This window comes from Panthera tigris, chromosome A1 (genome assembly GCF_018350195.1).
Source record: "Panthera tigris isolate Pti1 chromosome A1, P.tigris_Pti1_mat1.1, whole genome shotgun sequence".
Classification (NCBI taxonomy): domain Eukaryota; kingdom Metazoa; phylum Chordata; class Mammalia; order Carnivora; family Felidae; genus Panthera; species Panthera tigris.
Window position 1 is genome coordinate 118,291,729 of NC_056660.1, and position 17,992 is coordinate 118,309,720.

General features: G+C 43.0%; 1 protein-coding gene across 7 annotated transcripts in view; it reads left to right on the forward strand.

The window, feature by feature from the left end:
• The window catches only part of ARHGAP26 (Rho GTPase activating protein 26), a 424,049-nt gene that overhangs the window by 339,927 nt on the left and 66,130 nt on the right, over positions 1-17,992 (forward strand). For all 7 annotated transcript variants that reach the window (XM_042986221.1, XM_042986218.1, XM_042986228.1 and 4 more), the window contains one exon: positions 10,459-10,612. In XM_042986221.1, coding sequence (XP_042842155.1) covers positions 10,459-10,612 — 154 coding nt within the window. The remainder of the gene's footprint in view (positions 1-10,458; positions 10,613-17,992) is intronic.

The window sequence follows — 17,992 nt, forward strand, 5'->3', positions numbered from 1 at the left end:
TTGTTACAGGGATTGCTCTTGTGTGGACACACAAGCACATCTTCACATAACCCTTCTGTACCTTGATTTTTGGCAGATGATGTTTTTCAGAACCCCATTTCCTCTTACTTCCTCCTGAGTTCAGTTACACTTTTCTCCTCACTGATGTACTTGGACTTGAGAATTTTCTCTGTATTCCATTGGTTAGCCCTCTCTTCAGTCCCTGTTGAGATGTTTAATGGGCTTAAAACTCCTAGCGTAGCTCACTTGGATGCTTCCTTTGAGAGGTTCCAGTTGTTGATTGTCAGCGCACATTTTTCTCTCCCCTCTCTGCATTGCCCCCACTCTGTGCAGAAGACGTTTGTCTTAGACGCAAATCTCTGCCAATGCTCTTGGCCTCAGGTTGCAGGTTGTCTCCCTTTTCCTGGAGAGGAAGGTCCTGAGAGTCATCTTGGGAGTTCATAGGCTCAATCCTCTCTCTTTGTACTTCAGGCTCCTGGAAGCATGTGGCATATTAGCTCATGCTCCTGGATATGGGTCTTGTTTTCCAGAAGGAGTTTCTTCTTTTGTGGAAATAGAGCAGTTGTGTCCCACGCACCTCCATAAGATTCTTCAGCTTTAATCTTATGGGTATTAGTGGAATCTTCTCCCAACAGCATTTTCCCTTTCCCTAAAGGTAGAGATCTCTTTACGATAACCGTGTTCTCTTCCCAGAATAAGGAGTTGGATGCTTTCTCCTGCTCTCTGTTGGGTAGCGACTTTGGTCAGTTCCAAGGCAGCACATGACTCCTCGTAGACAATCAATGTGTGGTGGAAGTGGGACTAGGAATGAAATGGGAACAGTCTCTGAGACAAAACTTTGTGGAAGGGCACCTGGGTGGTCAGTAAGTTGAGCGTCCGACTTCAGCTCAGGTCATGATCTCAGGGTTCATGGGTTCAATCCCCACATCGGGCTCTGCACTGACAGTGCCGAGCCTGCTTCAAATTCCCTGACCCTCTCTCTCTCTCTCTCTCTCTCTCCCTCTCTCCCTGCCCCTTCCCCATTTTCTCTCCCTCTCCCAAAAAATAAACAAAAATTTTAAAAAAAAACTTTGCAGAAAAGAAGAAAAGGAATTGATGGGGAAATACAGGATTTAGAAACATAGCAACAAATACAAGCCACTGAATATTGTTAGTGAAGAGGGACCAGAATCCAAGTTGTATGTAGGTGGTCAAGGAATGCTTCCTGAAAGGTAGAATTCTGAGTAAGATGCTAAAGGAAATGAGTCATAGTCTCGCACAGAGGACAGAAGGGTGGCTGTGATGCTCTGCACAGGTAACAGGGAATAGTCTTTCTATAAGTAGCAGAGGGTAGCTCTTGTCTCTTGGACTGAGGATTGTGGAAAGATATGTTCCCAAATTGAACTTCCAAAACATTCTCCCACAGAAATCAGATTTTTCGTTAATGTATGTTTAATATATATATATATATATATTATATATATATATATACACACACACACACACACACACACACACACACACCTATATGGCTCTTTAATTTATCAAGTGGTTTCTCATGCGAAGCCCTGTGCATAGCAACACCTCACTTAATCTCTAACATTACACAGGTACTGTCCCCGTTTGGGACAATGGAGGAAGACAAAACTTATATTAAATAATGTACTCGGGATCACACAGCAACAAAATAGGTTTGAATCCAGTTGTTGAGACCTCAGAGCTACACTATTAGCCAGTGATGATTCTGCCTTCTGGTTTCAACTTGGGGGGCTGTTCTTAAAGAGATGTGGTTCTGTGTGCTTTTGTGACCTAGCCTGCAAACCCCTTAATTCTAAGGGGAAGTATTTCCAGTTCTGCTTATGAACCTGGAGTCTACATTTCCCTTAAGGGAGAGAGCTGCCTGTACAGAGCTGGGGGTGGGGTGGGAGTGGAAGGCTGGTGTGGAAGGATAAACAATGCATTTGATGAAGAACCTTGAGACCAAGTTGGATCTGAACCTCATTCAGTAACAACAACAATCAAAGTTAAAATTATTATGCCTCACCCAACATGCCAGACAGCCTGCTAAGTGCATCAGTATCTTACTTCCTTCTCACAACTGACCGTCACCCAGTGAGGCAGGTCCCCCCTATCCACACTTCACAGACAAGTAAACTGATGCTCCAGAGGTTAAGTAGTCACACAGTTGGTAAAGCACTGAGGAGGAATTTGTACCCAGGTGATGTCCCTTCCCCATGCCAGGTTGTCTCCAAAAGGGTGCCTCTGTCAGTTCTTCAGCCACGGAAGTGAAAGTTTCTAGACTGAATTACAGAAGCAGTAAAAGCCATCTGTCCTAGCATCTAGCGGTGCCATGGGGGGACTTGGACCATCTTAAATGGATTCCTCAATATGCATACCAGCAGGCAACAGCCCCTCTAGATCTTGTACCAACTATGCAGAGAGCAGGATGTGTTCAGCAGGACCTTTCATTTGCTGGACCAAGGTAGTCACTATGATTTGCGATCACAGAACACATGCATCAAGGTTTTCACAACTGTGCTGGCAAATGAATGATATCAAAGGAGATGACTGTTTAATCTGTAAGGTGCCCCATGGATAACATCCTCCAGCAGAAATCAGAGTGCTATCTCCAGGTGAAAGGTACTGACATAGAAGCTGTACTTTTGCTGGACAAGTGTAGAAGGTGGAGCCAGAAGGATTAGAGGGAACCAGCAACCAGCTCTAGTCCCTTTTAAAGTTCTTCCAAGAGATTACGAGGTGACATTTATCACTGATTTTTGTCTCAGATTTTTAGTGCTTACACCAAGGTGTTGAAACCTGTTTCTTGGAACAGTGGTTCTTAGACTTGGTGTCCATTGGACTTGTGTAAGGAGCTTGTTAAAAATACGGATGCCTGGTCTCCTCCCAGGTACGTTCTGAATCAGGAGATCTTGACTAGAGCCCAGGCATTGGTATTTTTTAAAGCACTCTGGTGATGCTGATGCCAGCTGAAGTGAGAGAGGCACACACCTGGGGGAAGGAGGGACAGTCAAGGCTGCTCATTTCTGTCCCTCCTAGCGCATCTCTTCGACTCTCTGTTGAGGTTTGTGACAGCCTGGTGTGGTGGTTGAAAGCAGGGGTTCTCCAGTCACACTGCATTGTTTCAGGCCATCCCTGTGACCTCGCAGCTCTGAGACCTAGAGTGCATTAGTTTCCCTTTCTGAACCTCCATTTGCTCATCTGCAAAATCGATCACTAATAACAGCTTTCTTGGAGGGCAGTTACCATGATTAAGTGAACCAGTGCAGGTGCATGTAAAGTACTTGACACTGGGCCTAGAACATAGTAAGCACCTAATAAATGTTAGTTACAATTGTGATGATTATCATCAGACTATAGTTTTACGTTACATTTGACTGAGGAAATACTCCCTCTGTGGATCTTGCAGATTCCAAAGGAGAGGCCCCTATGTGAGAGTAATGCAGAGTCACCCTGGCCCCAGAGAGAGCTATTCTGGTGCTTGAATTCACATATATCAGCAGCTAGGATGAGTTGTATAGCATGGGTGGGTCTGGGGAGTGGGAATAGATTCTTGGGCTTTGTTTTACACGGATCACCCTAACATGCTGCTGGAATTATAGCTCTCATTAATTCTCTTAGCTAATATAATTCATTTTGGACCCTTTCCCAGACAGACCCAGTGAGAGGTTAAGAATTCAGCTCATATACTTCTCATTTGTGTCTTCCTGGTTGAAAAATAACTGGGAATTCATAGTATTCAAAGGCTTATCGCATAATGTCTTTCTCCCAGCACTCAAAGCTGCGGCTTGTGCGTTTTCTCAGGTTGCCTCTGCAGATCCTGGGTGCTCTGGCCACACGTGTTTGTATTGGCAGGTGACGTGTTTATCCACATGGATTCCTACTGTCACACAGACTGTAAGGTGTAACGTGGCTCTTGGCTTCATTATGCATGATGACCACGTGTGACTGAAAACCACATAGTTGATGTGGCCATTTAAAACAATGATGCCCTGGAAAGCTAATGGCAAGCAAAAAGCTCAAAGTAGATCATGAAATGAAAAACAGCATGTTACAGGCTTCTATCTCTGGCTTTATCACTAAGTGAACAAAGCAAGTAACTCATCCATAGTTACGATGTTATACTATTTTGTTAGAAGCATATATGCGTATGTTTCTATGTATAGAAAATTTGGACATTGACATACCAAAATAAGTATGGAATATTTGTATGCTTTTCTGTACTTTAGAAGTTGGAGAGGAATGCATCTTTATTATGTATTGACTAATTTTTACATCATTAAAAACAAACTACCTATTCACACATTTCTTTACTATCCCAAGCCCATTTTTCAATGAGTCATGGTATAAAAATAAATATATCATTTTCTGTTTGCTAAACATTAATAATATAAGCATTCTGTAGTGGATTCCCTCACTTATCAGGGAACCAGAGATTAAATGAAGAATGTCCCTACTCCAAAGCAAGTGCTCAGCTAGGGGGAAAAAAAAAAGGCTTTGTTGTACATAGATTATGTGTTTAACTCTGATCCTTCAACCCCCGGTTCAGCCGTATGTAGACGTTCGTTCCTACATTGTGGTTTTGGAAATGGTGGTGTTTCGGGGGTGGGCTTCCCCATGTGCCTGCAAGCCTCTTTCCTGTGAATCATTTCAATCCTGGGCCAGCTGCAGTGATTCCCCCATTCTCTCGTGAAATCCAGTTTTATTGGCATTTTTTCCTTTTGCAGAGAAAAGGGTTATTATGAGCGCCATGACTAGGAAATAAGTCAGTCACTCTACATAGGACCAAAATTGGTAGTTTTTGCTGAGGACAACCTGCCAAAAGTTGTAATAGCATGTACTATGTCCTATGGTCAGAACAACAGATCGACCACATTTTGTACTTATCAATACGCTATTTAGTCCTTCACTGCCCAAACTGCTTTTTAGGGCTGTTTTTTGAAACATTGCCCAAAATGTTATGTGCCCAAACACATTGCTCAGACTGCTTTTTCAGATTATTTTTATCATAGGGACTGACACTGGGTCAACATGAAATCATACCACCTCAGATTTTAGTGTGGCTTGGCACGCCACTGTTACCAGGAAGAAAAACTACAAGGGAAAAAAATTGCTTCAGAAAGTCTGATTCTAAGCTTCTCATGTACTTGGGTGTTTCCCAGAGATGAAAAACTCAGAAATTACTGTGCACTCATCATTTTTTATTGCAAAATTCATTAAGCTGCCATACTGTTATCATCCTATCTTGTCAAGATGATACATTGCAGACTTCATTGCAAAACTTTAATAAGCAGGAGAAAGTACACCTCTCTCCCTGCCACAGCAAGGGAAAGCCTCTGGGTATATTGCTTTTGTCTTAGTATTTTTTGTCTCAAGTCTGTGTCTTTGCAGAACTCCCGTCAGTCTGGTAACTCCCTTTCCTCCTTGTTTGATCGTGTATACAGCGTGTTCCCTCCTTTGGGCTCTGGGCATCATGAGATGCTCTTAAAGAACTTTTCTCTCCCGTCTTTTGACATCTAGGTCTCAGACATCACGGAAAGGTGATGTTAGCCCATATTCTGACAGACATCCACGCCTGGTGGGAAACCTCCCCCGGAGTGACGTTGCAAGTCTGTGTTTCCTATTTATCTTCCCACTCTGTGTATTCAGTGGGCTGGAGTGTCGACGCTTGCCAAGACATGTGAATTCGGTTTGGTGCTGCGTGTGCATTCCTGGCCTTGTCTCTGGGTTCCGTGATAAACACAGACCCTGCCTTTTGTGTGGGGGGTGGGGGTGGGAAGGGAGTGTCATTAGAGTGAGCAGGAGTCACTTGGTAAATATGGAAAGTGAGGTTGCTTAGCTCCCAGATTTCCATGGCAACTCCCAGAACAAGTACAATATCACCAAAATTATTCTGTGGCTTTCTTTTTTTAGTTGCAGTGATTTGGTTGCATAGTCCTATTTTTCCGCTCCTGATTTGTACAAAAAACACAGACTCTGCCCACTATAACCATTACTTTGGTTTCAAGGACATTAGTGGTGCCTGTCTGAAGCACCTGAAAATTCAGTCGCACAGAACTGCCTCTTTCTGTGCTAGCAGAATACGCTTTGATGGCTTTTGGTCACCGTACATTTATTATTTGCCCTGTAACCACTCATGGAGCTTTAGCGTACATTATGCATGGGCCAGGTGCCAGGAATGTGTGACTGATGCTCACCTCACAGATCACTGGAACAGACCCTGGAGGGGTTCTTTGTGGGCACGCATGCATGCCCCTGCCCTGAGTGGTTTGAATTTCTAAGCCCCAAGACCACATCTGGTTTATCACCCTTCTTAGAACATATGTTCATAAAAACATCCAGTGCTCACCCACACGTGTTTACAGTTGTTTGGGGATTTATTTTATCATTTCTTTGCTCCAAGCCCTTGTTTTCTGTGACTAAAATGAAGAGAGATTCTTGTTGACAAACATGTTTAAAGAAAGCAAGCATCCCCATGGACTTCAAGCAGTTTAGGAATACTCCTGAGTTGTGGGCATTCTTTTTCTTTTGGTCATTTAAGTGGTTCTCTCTGATCCTGTTGATTTGACTCATAACTGTTGTTGTTTTTCTTTTTCAATCCACTAGCCTGTAATTTCCTTTCCTTCAGCAATGTAATTGTCATCAATCCTTCTTAGACCTTCTGATGACGATGCCGGAACTGGCCTGAATCATCAGTGTCTCAGACAGGTCCAGCTCTGATATTTGAACAATTTGGTTAATTTCATTTTAAAAAATTGTGTTTTCGGCTGCCTGTTCTCATTATGTTTTTCTATTAGGGCAAGTACTCATTTGCCCACCTGACAAAGATCCCCCTGTTGGGAGTGACATTACTGAACCATGTTCTCTTTATTTTTTAATTCATACCAAATGTTTTAGAATATGTCTTGGTATAATTTGCCATAACCATTAAAACATTTGATTGGCTGTTGATTTTACTCTCCACCTCTTTGCTGGACTAACTTTGACTGTCCTGCTCACCCTCGGTGAAACCTCTGTCAGTGTTTCAGCTCAGAAGTCTGCCTATACCTAGAAGCTCTCATTCTCACTATTTGAGGTCTCATGTCCAATAAAATGGTAGTGGTCTTGTGGTCAAAGAGTGCCAGGTTTCCAGATTTCCTTACCATGGGCCCCATCGAGGCTTACCAGTAACAAACAGTCCGACTTTTGATATGTGTATTTAGCTATCTTGACTGCAGAACTATGAAGTTTTATGATTAAAATTTTTGTGTCTTCTTGTTGGACAAAGGACTCATTTCCTTGATCTTTTGCCTTTGTTGTCATTTTGTTATAGGTTATGCCATATTTGTAAGGCTCGAGATACCTAATGTAAGTTGAAATAGAATCTCCAAAAGGATTTATTTTCTAAAAAAGAATTCTAACGACCTCCACTGAATGAAATACTGGAAATCCTCAATTTCAATTTGGGGTTAGCCACTCATTTAATTCTCTTGGCTTTCAAGTCCAGGCAGGGTTGGGCTCTCACTGTCCATCCCTGTCCTCATTCCCACGTGGGTTCATTTCAGACACATGTCAGTTTCCATATGTAGCAGTCTTCTTGCTTCACTCGTTGAAAAAGCCAAAAATTTTACCTAAGTCCCATTTGTAGAATGAGATTCTTAAATGAGTGTTAGGATTCTGATAAAATGTTTGATAAAGCAAAGCATCTTTTTTTTTTTTTTTAATATAACCTCTTGTCAAGTTGCCTAACATACAGTGTATACAGTGTGCTCTTGGTTTTGGGGGTAGGTTCCCGTGATTCATCTCGTATATCCTGGGTGTTGCAAAGATTTTTATCTAATTTTTTTTTCAATTGTGATTTCAGAGTTTTATCTGTCCAATGTTTGTTTAATCTTAAGGTGCTTACAGTCTATCAAGTAAGGTAGACATACAAACACATGAATAAGTGCAAGTTAATAAATACTGTAATATGCACCTGACTTAAATACCTGACAGTTAGTGTAGAGGTTCACTGTCAATGCCAGTCATTGCCAATACTCGGTAAGTACTTAATAAACATTCATTGAATAAAATAAAATTGAAGAAGATTCTATCTCAGATACTTTCTTTTCCTAATGGATAGTAAGCAGGAGAAAAAAAGTCCCAAAAATATTTTAGAAAAACAAATGTATTTTTAGAAAGGCATTCTTTTTAATTTATAGAATCATAGCCCTCTTATGGGCAACTAAATATAATCACAGGAGAGAGATCAACTATGGTAATACTCTTCTATTTCCTGAAAATGCGGAGAATTACATCATGCAAACTTGTCCTCAAGCTAGAGTTAATAAAACTATTCATCTCTCCTTCCCTCTGAAGCAGAAATTGACTCCATTGAACCCCAGAAAGGTATCATCTCTAGTCCCCTTTTCTATATGGTGGTCTTGGGCTTCTCACAGTCTTTCAGAAATCTGTATAAGAGTATTTTGGTCAAAGGAAAGTTTCACTTAGGTGATTCATACTGGCAAGTGGCATATCCATTTTCTCAGTGATCCTCTATATGTAATTTTAGAGTTGTTTTTCTTCCTGATAGCAAGTTCCCATTTAAAGGCCCTGGTAGTTTTCCTGCATCTTGGCTCATTGTAACTCTTTCAGTTTCTCTTTATTTGTTGTTGTTTCTGTTGGAATTGAAGCTCTTGAAACAGGAATAGTTCTAAATCTCAGGAATCAGGTTAATAATCTCCTTGTTTTTGAGATGTACTTAGAGTTCAGAAATGTCCCAAAAGCCTCACAGGATTTTTTGACTCTTAAAGGGTTTTTACTCTTACAGGGTTTTGTGGTTTTTGATTCTTCTATAGGGTTTTGTGAGGGTTTTTTTAAGTTTATTTATTTTGAGAGAGAGAAAGAGAGTGTGAGCAGTGGAGGGCCAGAGAGAGAGAGAATCCCAAGCAGGCTCTGCCCTGTTAGCACAGAGCCCAGTGCAAGACTTGATCTCACAAACCATGAGATCATGACCTGAACCGAAATCAAGAGTCGGTCACTTAACCAACTGAGCCACCTAGGCGTCCCTCTTCTATAGGGTTTTAAACAAGGCATTGGCAATTTGCCAAGGTATTAGGGGCTTCAGTTGTGTGTGTGTGTGTATGTTTGTGTATTACATGTGAAAATTACTCTAACATCATCTCGTAAGCATAATACATTTTTATGCACATGACTAGTGCAAATGGAAAAATATTTTTTATCACATCACTCTCTTTATTGCCTAAAGAGACCTGAGTTCAAATGTTACCCTCTAAACTACCATGTCAATGAGTCCAGTCTGTCTTCTTAGGGACATGGTATACCTCTGGTTTGTTTCGAAGGTCCAGTGTGCATTAACCCAGATATACTATTTCCTGATAAGTGAGTTGATTGTCTGCAATGGCAACTGATTTCATTATGGTGTATCTGTATTGACTGTGGGACAAGAACGACCTTCCAAGTCACTAATATTTTTGCTACAGCAGTGGTGTCTGTACCATTTAGCTAAATCGTCCCCCCAATTTTGTCTTCATCACATGATTCCAAGCTTTTAAGGATGGGAAGAAAAAGAACGTTATTTTCTTTGAATAGTGTACCGAAGCTTACAAAATGCATTCTTGCATATGATCCCACTTGATCCTCATGAACTCCTCAAGCTGTGCAAAGCAGCAGTCCCTCTCCCCATTTGATAGATGAGTTAACCAAGAAACAGAGTGAAAATTGCCTGAGGCCACTCAACCAGTCAGGAGTGGAGGCTTCAAGAGAACTCTGGTTTCTTCCTTACCAGCTTAGTAATACTCTCTAAGCCCAAATATAACTGTGTGGACTGTGTACTTGGTGTTTTATATGCAGACTATTCTGTAGCCCTTATAGATCTGTTAATCAAAGAACTAACTTGAAGCTAGACATCAAATACATGGAGCTGGAGGCAACCCAGAAAGGTCTGTCTTTGGCGTGGTCAGGAATTTACATTGCAGGGTCATAAGAAAGTTGATGGCCAAGGCGAAGATATTTTATAGTGAGGTGCTGTAGAATTGGAGGTAGGACGTGGCTCTAGCAATTAAGACCAGGCTGGGGGCAAGAGTTTTAGAATAAAAGGTGAGTGGCACAGAAACCAAGGGGATCTGTTTGAATGCAAGGGGCTGTGAAGGCTGCTCTGTTCTGCCCATCTGCCAGTCAAATGAAGACACGCAATTTATGGTGCAGTGGTAGGACCCCGAGGAAAATGGCTGGTCCGTGTTGTCAGGTTTGGGGGTGGGGGGTGGGGGGGGGGTTGCTCCAAAGTTGAAACTCATGTGTTTTCCTGTTTCCTTTCCTCTTCCTTTTCCGCCTGTAATTCCTTCCCTTTCCTATGTCTTTTTCTTAGTTTTGTTGAGATCTCAATCCATTCTCATGATTGCTAAGTTTTTGTATATATGTAGGAACAAAATATCCCTATGAAATAATAGTAATGTGGGGCTCCTGGCCTTTTTTTTCCCACAGAGGAACAAAGAAACAGCATCATCAACTCCAGTTTAGAATCTGTCGTCTCATCAAATGCAAACAGCATCCTTAATTCCAACAGCAGCTTGCAGCCCAACGTGAACTCCAGTGACCCGGATCTCGATGTGCTCAGACCCACCCGGCCCAACTCGCTGTAAGTATGATGTCCGGCTGCCTGCCGCACCGTAGGCCCTTGCTGAGCTATTCCACCTGGAATTGGCCTTCTGGCCCCATCTGACTCTGAGCATTGTCCCGTGAACATGATTTTAACCTTCTTCCTAAGTGTGGAGCTTGGCTAGTTTGTTGTGGATTTTTTTAAGCATCATCATCTCAGAGGGGAATCATTATTCTTAACATACCGCTTCTTGGCCTTGGTGACCTTTGATTTACCATCCTGCTGAGGTGGCTTTGGTGATGGCTACTGACTGTGCTGGCTGCTGGGCATGAAAAGCGATTTCTTTTAGTTTTACAAAACATCCAGGCACTGTAGTAACTCAGAAGATCAGTAGCCAAGTCTGCTTCTCTCATTTATGTTGTCTTGGTTTCCCTTCTCCCTGATGATGTGGAGTATGTCCAGTGCTACCTCTGTGTCTCCTTCTAGAAAGAAGAGCTGTCCAGTAGCCCTTTGAGTTTCCAGATCCTCAAACCTTAGCATGACTGTGATCACATATCAGAGGCTAGAAAAGAGAAGAATCTTTGTTACTTCACCTTTGGGTGGTAAGCACGCATAGCCCAGAACAGGCAGTTTGGGGGCTGCTTGTCCAGTCCTCCTCGGGAAGTAGATCCACTGTCTTGTGGTTTTCTCCCACATTGCCTAGCATGCTTCTTCAGACCAACGCATAAATCCTGTCAACCGGAGCCTTTGCAGAAAGTATGTGAGGCCATGACCAGCACAGCTGGACCGTCAGGCTACAGTTGAATAAGACTCGGGAAAAACGGAGCTGACCTTGCCTTTCTCTAGTAAAAATAGTTTGAGGTTCAGCCACAGATTGCCTTCAGAGCAGTCACTGCACTTAGTGAGTCACCAGGATACGAGAACCTTCTCCTACCCCTCTCCGTGCCTTGGTTGCATCCTCACACCCTGCCATTCTGTGTCTCTAAGATATTCACGGTTTGTAGAGCTGCAAAATGGGTCCAACAATTTTTGCCTTGGAGGAGAGTAAGGGATATTAAGGCTTGGGGGGTGGGGCTGGGGAAAGGACTCTAAAGTGGACTTAAGGGGTGCTTACACTGCAGATGAAACAGTAGCATCAGATGAAATCATACACTGGGAAAATAATGGTCTGTTTTCAGTTGTCGGCAGCTTTAAATCCTACCTCGATGTTCAGGAAATGGAATTACTTCCCTGTTACCTGGTGGGAAATACGGTTATTCACCAAGAAGTATACCAGTGCCTCAAGAGCTCAAAATAATTTAACTTGTTCAGATTATGGGTGGTGAGTCTCTTCTGCTTCTCCACGGCCGTGCTTGCCTGTGGAGGCTCTGTGTCTTGCCGTCTGGCTCTGTCAAGCACTCCTCTATCTGCTTTCGTAGACTTGAAGGACATTCTGGTTTCTTCTTCCTCTCTCTTCCCCTCTCCCCATTTTGTCCAGACTTCTGTACCTGTCGGTAACTGATGTGATTGGTTGCTCAGCATGAGCGAGGTTGAATTTCTAGCCCAGGTTGCTTACCGTCCCCTGATGGTAGCCGGCAGAACCAATTAGTGGTCTTTAATCTTTGTTTTAAGTAGCTGGGAGCCCCCTGAGTCACCACTGAGTACAGTATGTCCGAAGGGACTGCTTTGGCAGCGAAGCGATAAATGGGACAGTGTTTTTTTAAACAGGTCCTGGAGCAAGGAACTTTGGATTTTTATTTTTCAGTTGTCTAGATGTGATTTGTTCCACATAAAACACTGGGGGTCACTCTGCCTGCTTCACACCATCCATAGTGACCGTTCCCTGCCTGCTGCAGAATTTGGGGGCTTTCCCAGGGAAGGAAGGGTGATGCCAGGAACAATTGGACTTTGTTTGACTTTCAAGGAAAGTTGGATGTAGGAGTGTGGAGGTTTCCAACAAGACTGCTCTCCTTCTAGGCTTCTAGTGAACACCTTCCTGATATCAATAAGTCTTGAGCTCAAGGCTGTTCCTGAAGTAGAAGCAGTATTGATAGTGGCACTGACACCAGAGTTTGCCACGGCCCTGAACAGGGGCCACACGAAAGGCCCTGTAAGCTCTACAGCAGGTTCACTGACCGTTTCGGAAACCCAAGGCAGTGAGATGCCATTTCCAAGTCTGTGCCGCCTTCATTTTTCCTGCCTGTGATTTGCTTGGGTGGACTATGGACAGGAACTAGGTGATCCTGGCAACAGAAGCCACAATACTTTGCCTCAGAAAACTAATTCTGAGAAGCCTGTCAGCACGGTATGCCATGGTGATTGGGCTCAGTCACAACCAATGGAGACCCTGGGGAATGAAAGGGTCCATTCCCTCCATCATCGTTCACTTTAAAGTACACAGAGATCCTTGAATGGGAACACTTAATGATGCAGATGAAAACAGAAGACAAAGTCAGGGGGTGGGGGATTACCATTAGTTTGAATATTAATTAGGCATAAGGTGGGGAACCAGTCACCAGAAGCTGTCTGTTCTCCTTTTTATTTCATATATTTGCTTTTCATTGTTTTCATAATGACTGGAACGGTCATTATGACCGTGTAATAGTCATAATGAAAGGAACATGCTTTGTGACTCAGCATCCTTTGGTACTTTAGGGACCACATTTTGCTGTCTCATTGGTAAAACTTTCCTAATTCTCCAAGGAGATCAGGGCCCTCTTGTTTGTGTGGGCATAATGCTAAATCAGGCATCAAAATTAGAGATGCGCCATTCGAGCCATGCCAGGGCAAGGCTGCAGTGTCTGCATCTTTGGCAGACCTCCTAAAATGTACCCATCTCTCCTGAAGATCAGAAGACACCTAAGTCAGGACCAAAGTCCAGTCTAAAATTGTCAGCAACTATTGCTGACCCATTGTGTGGCCAGACCTATGCTAAGCTACCAGGGGTAAAAGAGAAAAAGAGGATTTCTGGCCTTCCCAAGAGTTTATAAAGTGTGTCTGAGGAGGGAGGACAATGGTATATGGCAGTGCTAAGTGGGATTTATAGTGCATAAGTGCTTTTAGAGTTTACCAACTTTTTTTTTTAACATGTATTTATTTTTGAGAGATAGAGACAGAGTAGGAGTAGGGGAGGGGCAGAGAAAGAGAGAGACACAGAATCCAAAGCAGGCTCCAGGCTCTGAGTTGTCAGCAGAGAGCCTGATGTAGGGCTTGAACCCATGAACTGTGAGATCATTATCTGAGCCAAAGTCGAATGCTTAACCTACTGAGCCACCCAGGAGCCCCCAGAGCTCACCAACTTTAAACTGATTATGTTGAGTACGTGCGCCAGTGAGAATATCGGAAAGGGTGGCTAGATGAAATGTGAGGTTGGCGTTAGCTAAGATTTTATAGATCAAAATGGATGGATGAAGGTCATTGCAGATAAGGGGGAATGAGGGAGGCAAAGATGATCCACAGTGGAGAAAAACAGTCTACAGACGAGCATGCTGGGAGAAAGGGAGTTTCCTTTCTCCCCTACCACTCCCACCAAAAAACAAAAACAACACCTACTAAGCCAACGTTTATTTATTTATTTGTTTGTTTGTTTGTTTGTTTATACTTAAGCAATCTCTATACCCAACATGGGGCTTGAACTCATGACCTTGAGATCAAACCAACTTGTCGTGCTGGAACAACTAGACATCCACATGCAAAATAGGTAGATAGGTAGGTAGGTAGGTAGGTAGGTAAGTAGATAGAGATACAGACTTGATACCTTTCAAAAAATTAACTCAAAATGGATCATAGACTGAAACGTAAAATGCAAAACTATGAAATCTCTAGAAGATGACCTCAGAGAACATCTAGGTGACCTTGGGTTTGGCAATGACTAGGAACATAATCCATGAAAGGAAAAATTGGTAAGTTGGACTTCATTTAGGTTAAACACCTATGCTGTATGAAAGATACTATTAAAAAGAAAAGCCAAACCGAAAATAGGAGAAAATATTTGCAACACACATCCCTCATAAAGGATCCGTGTGCAAAAATATACAAAGAAATCTTAAAGTTCAGTAATAATTCAACAAACGGCCCAATTAAAAACTGGGCAAAAGATCTGGATGGGCACCTCACCAAGGAAAACATTTAGAGGTAAATAAGCATATGAAAAGATGCTCAACATCTTAGGTCGTTAGGGAATCGCAAATTAACACAATGAGATCTCTCTGTACACCTGTTAGAATGCCTAAAATCTAAAACAGTGACACCACCAAATGCTATTAGGATGTGGAGCAAGAGGAACTCTCATGCATTGCCAGTGGGAATGAAAAATGAGATACCCCCTTTGAAAGACAATTTGGCAGTTTCTTAGAAAGCTAAACATAGATTTCTCATACAACACGGTCCAGCAATCACACTCCTCGGTGTTGACTCAAATGAGTTGAAAACTGAAGTTCACACAAAAACCTGCCCATGAGTATTTATAGCAGTTTCATTCATAATTGCCAAAACTTGGAAGCAACTAGGGTGTTCTTCAGTAGGTGAGTGTATAAACCAACTGTGGTACATCCAGACAATGGAATATAATTTGGTGATAAAAAGAAGTGAGCTGTGAAGTCATGAAAGAAGCCACTCTGAAAATACTACAAAATGGTATGATACCAAATATCTGACCTTGTGGAAAAGACAAAACCATAGAGTCAGTAAAGAGATGAGTGGGCAGGAGGGAGGGGTAGTTGGAACACCGGGCATTTTTAGGGCAGTGACACCATTCTGCATGGTACCGTAACAGTAGGTATCAGACAGTACGCATCTATCAAAACCCATAAAACCAGTGGGTCACAGAGTGAATCCTCACGTCAACCATGGACTTTAGTTACTAATAATGTATCAGATGGGTTTGTCACTTGCAACAAATGTACCTCACAAATGAGAGATGTTAATTACAGGGGAATTTAGGCAGTGGGGAGACATTTCATGGAAACTTTAGTTATTTTGAGCAGTTTTTCTGGAACCTGAAAACTGCTCTAAAAAATTAAGTCTATTAATACATTTTTTTTTAAATCTGGATTTCCAACTTCTTTTGAAAAGTTAGATTTGACCATGCTAAATCCATGTGTTACTTGGTAACAGATGATGCTCACCACAGGGGCTATCTCCTCACAACTGGCCTGCTTTACTCTGTCTTATCTTCTGGCTGTATCCCTGTGATAGATTAAATATGGTCAAAGAAGCTTTGCAGCCCCATTCAGAGATGGACTCCTTGGATCTGGGCTGGCCTTCATCCTCTGCCTTGATTTGGCCAAGAGAATGTGGTACAGATGATACTGTGTGTAACATCTGAGCCCAGGCCACAGGACCTTGTAGCTTCCCATCTCATCTTGGAATCCAGCTGCCATGTAAAAAGTCAAGTCTAGCCTCCTTGAGCATGAAAGATCATTGGAGAGAGAAGCCCAGCCATCCCAGTCAAGCCCAAGTCTAGGCCACCAATCAGTTGAATGCAGCCACATGAGTCCAAGAAGGACAAATAGAGAAGCTGCCCATTCAACCCACAGATTCATGAGAAATAATACATCATGGTTTTTTAAGCCACTGAGTTTGGACCAGTTTATTCAGCAATAGTTAAATGACACAAGGCCCGTGCCTTTGTGACCTCAGAGCCCTCAAACTTCCTTGAGAGAGGGCTGCATCGCCTGGGTAAGGTAGAAAGGCAGTAAAGGTTCTCATTGTAGAGAGTGGCAGCATGGAGACTAGCCTGTCAGTTTTCAGAATCTTCTTTGAAAGAAACGATTCATAAATGAGATTCTAAGAAGTTAAGAGACAAAGCAAAACCCATAGCTAATGACTGAGGCAATCAGAAAGATAGCTCAAACACAGGCATGGAAAGCAGGAAACCCAGGGTTTTACTGCTGACACCAGCATAGACTGGCTGGTGCCAGTCCTCAGCCCCAGGCATGCCCATCCCCCCCCGCTCCTTGGGCCGGACCAAGCGGGGCTGACCTGTCTCTGAGAACGGAGGTTGTTCGGATGGTGCTTACAAAGGACTGACAAAATAAAAGTCACTCTCTACTCTCCCAGTGAGCAGTGGAGTTGGCCTTATGCCGCTGCCTTTCTGGAAGATAGTGATTTTTAAGGAGGAAGTAAACAAATACTGAGAAAGAAGTCAGGGACGTCCCACTAGGGACATAAAAATCTTGAGTAATTCCCTCAAGTTAAAAACTCCTAGGTGAATGCTTTCTTCAGACCGCTGGGGAAGGGACGGAAGGGCTTGTTAAGATGGAAAGCACGCTAGGAGGATAAAGGATGATTCTAGCCATGGAGGAACCCACCCTTGGAGTTCTCCCTGCCTGAGTGGTCCCCACCCCTAGAAAATAACTCCCTGCCCAGTAGCCTCATAAATAAAATGATTTTTTCATGTCCCTGCTGCTTAACACACACACATACACACACACACACACACACACACACACACCCATTTCCAAGTTATTTCTGGTGACCTAAAAGGTGTGTGCATGCCAAATGCCTTCAAATTGTGCCACAGTCAACCACCCTCTACCTCTTTGTGGCCAGGGAGAGGCGAGAGAACAACCTCTGGAATTCAGAAGATAAACAGGGCCTGATTCCAGGCTGCCTTGTTTCTCTGAAGCAGTGCTGGCTCCTCCTGACTTTGATTCAGCTTCTCTCAGATGAAATCTGGGGAAAACTTGAAAGGTATCTGCAAAAGTTTACTTCTGTTTTACTTAGTTCAGTGAACGTTCACTCAGCACATGGTGCTTGAATACCTCCTGTGGGCCAGGCGTTATTCTGAGTGCTGAAGATGGAGTGATACACACAGGGGAGTTTCTGTCCTCCGTGGTCTTCTCTCATAGTGGAGACAGGAGGTACATCAGTGCCTGTATATCAGATGTTGGAAAGTTCTGTGGAGAAAACTAAGGCAGAATAGAGGAAGTACTGATTTGGAGGGAAAGGAGGCAAGTTACTTTAGTGCTTTCCACTGTGAATAGCAGTTAGTTTGTTTTGGAGGGACTTCTGCCCTCCTCCCTATTTCCTTCCTGTCTCTCTATCCCCTCAACCTCCGTGTGTCTTTCTCGTGCATGGACAGATGTCCCAGGCTGTTCCCCTTGCCTTCCCACACCAACTTCCCACCTGGAATCGGACACTGTGACACTGGAGCTGTCAGTCCGGTCATTGAGTTATCAGTGAAAAGGAGGAACTTCTCTAGGGGCAGGCATTGCCCCTCTTGAAACCCAGACCAGCTTGGGGGTAGGCATGCCTGTTGCTGAACAATTTGGAAACATCCACCTCCCACGGGGTTGAGCTGTGTGCATAGCTGTTATTTATTGAGGCCAAATGAATCACAGAATGAATAGTATGCATTAAACGGTGATAATAAACGGTATATTTTTAAGTAATTTGATCACCTAAGTGTGATTTTATGTCCAAAGAGTTACACCCAAA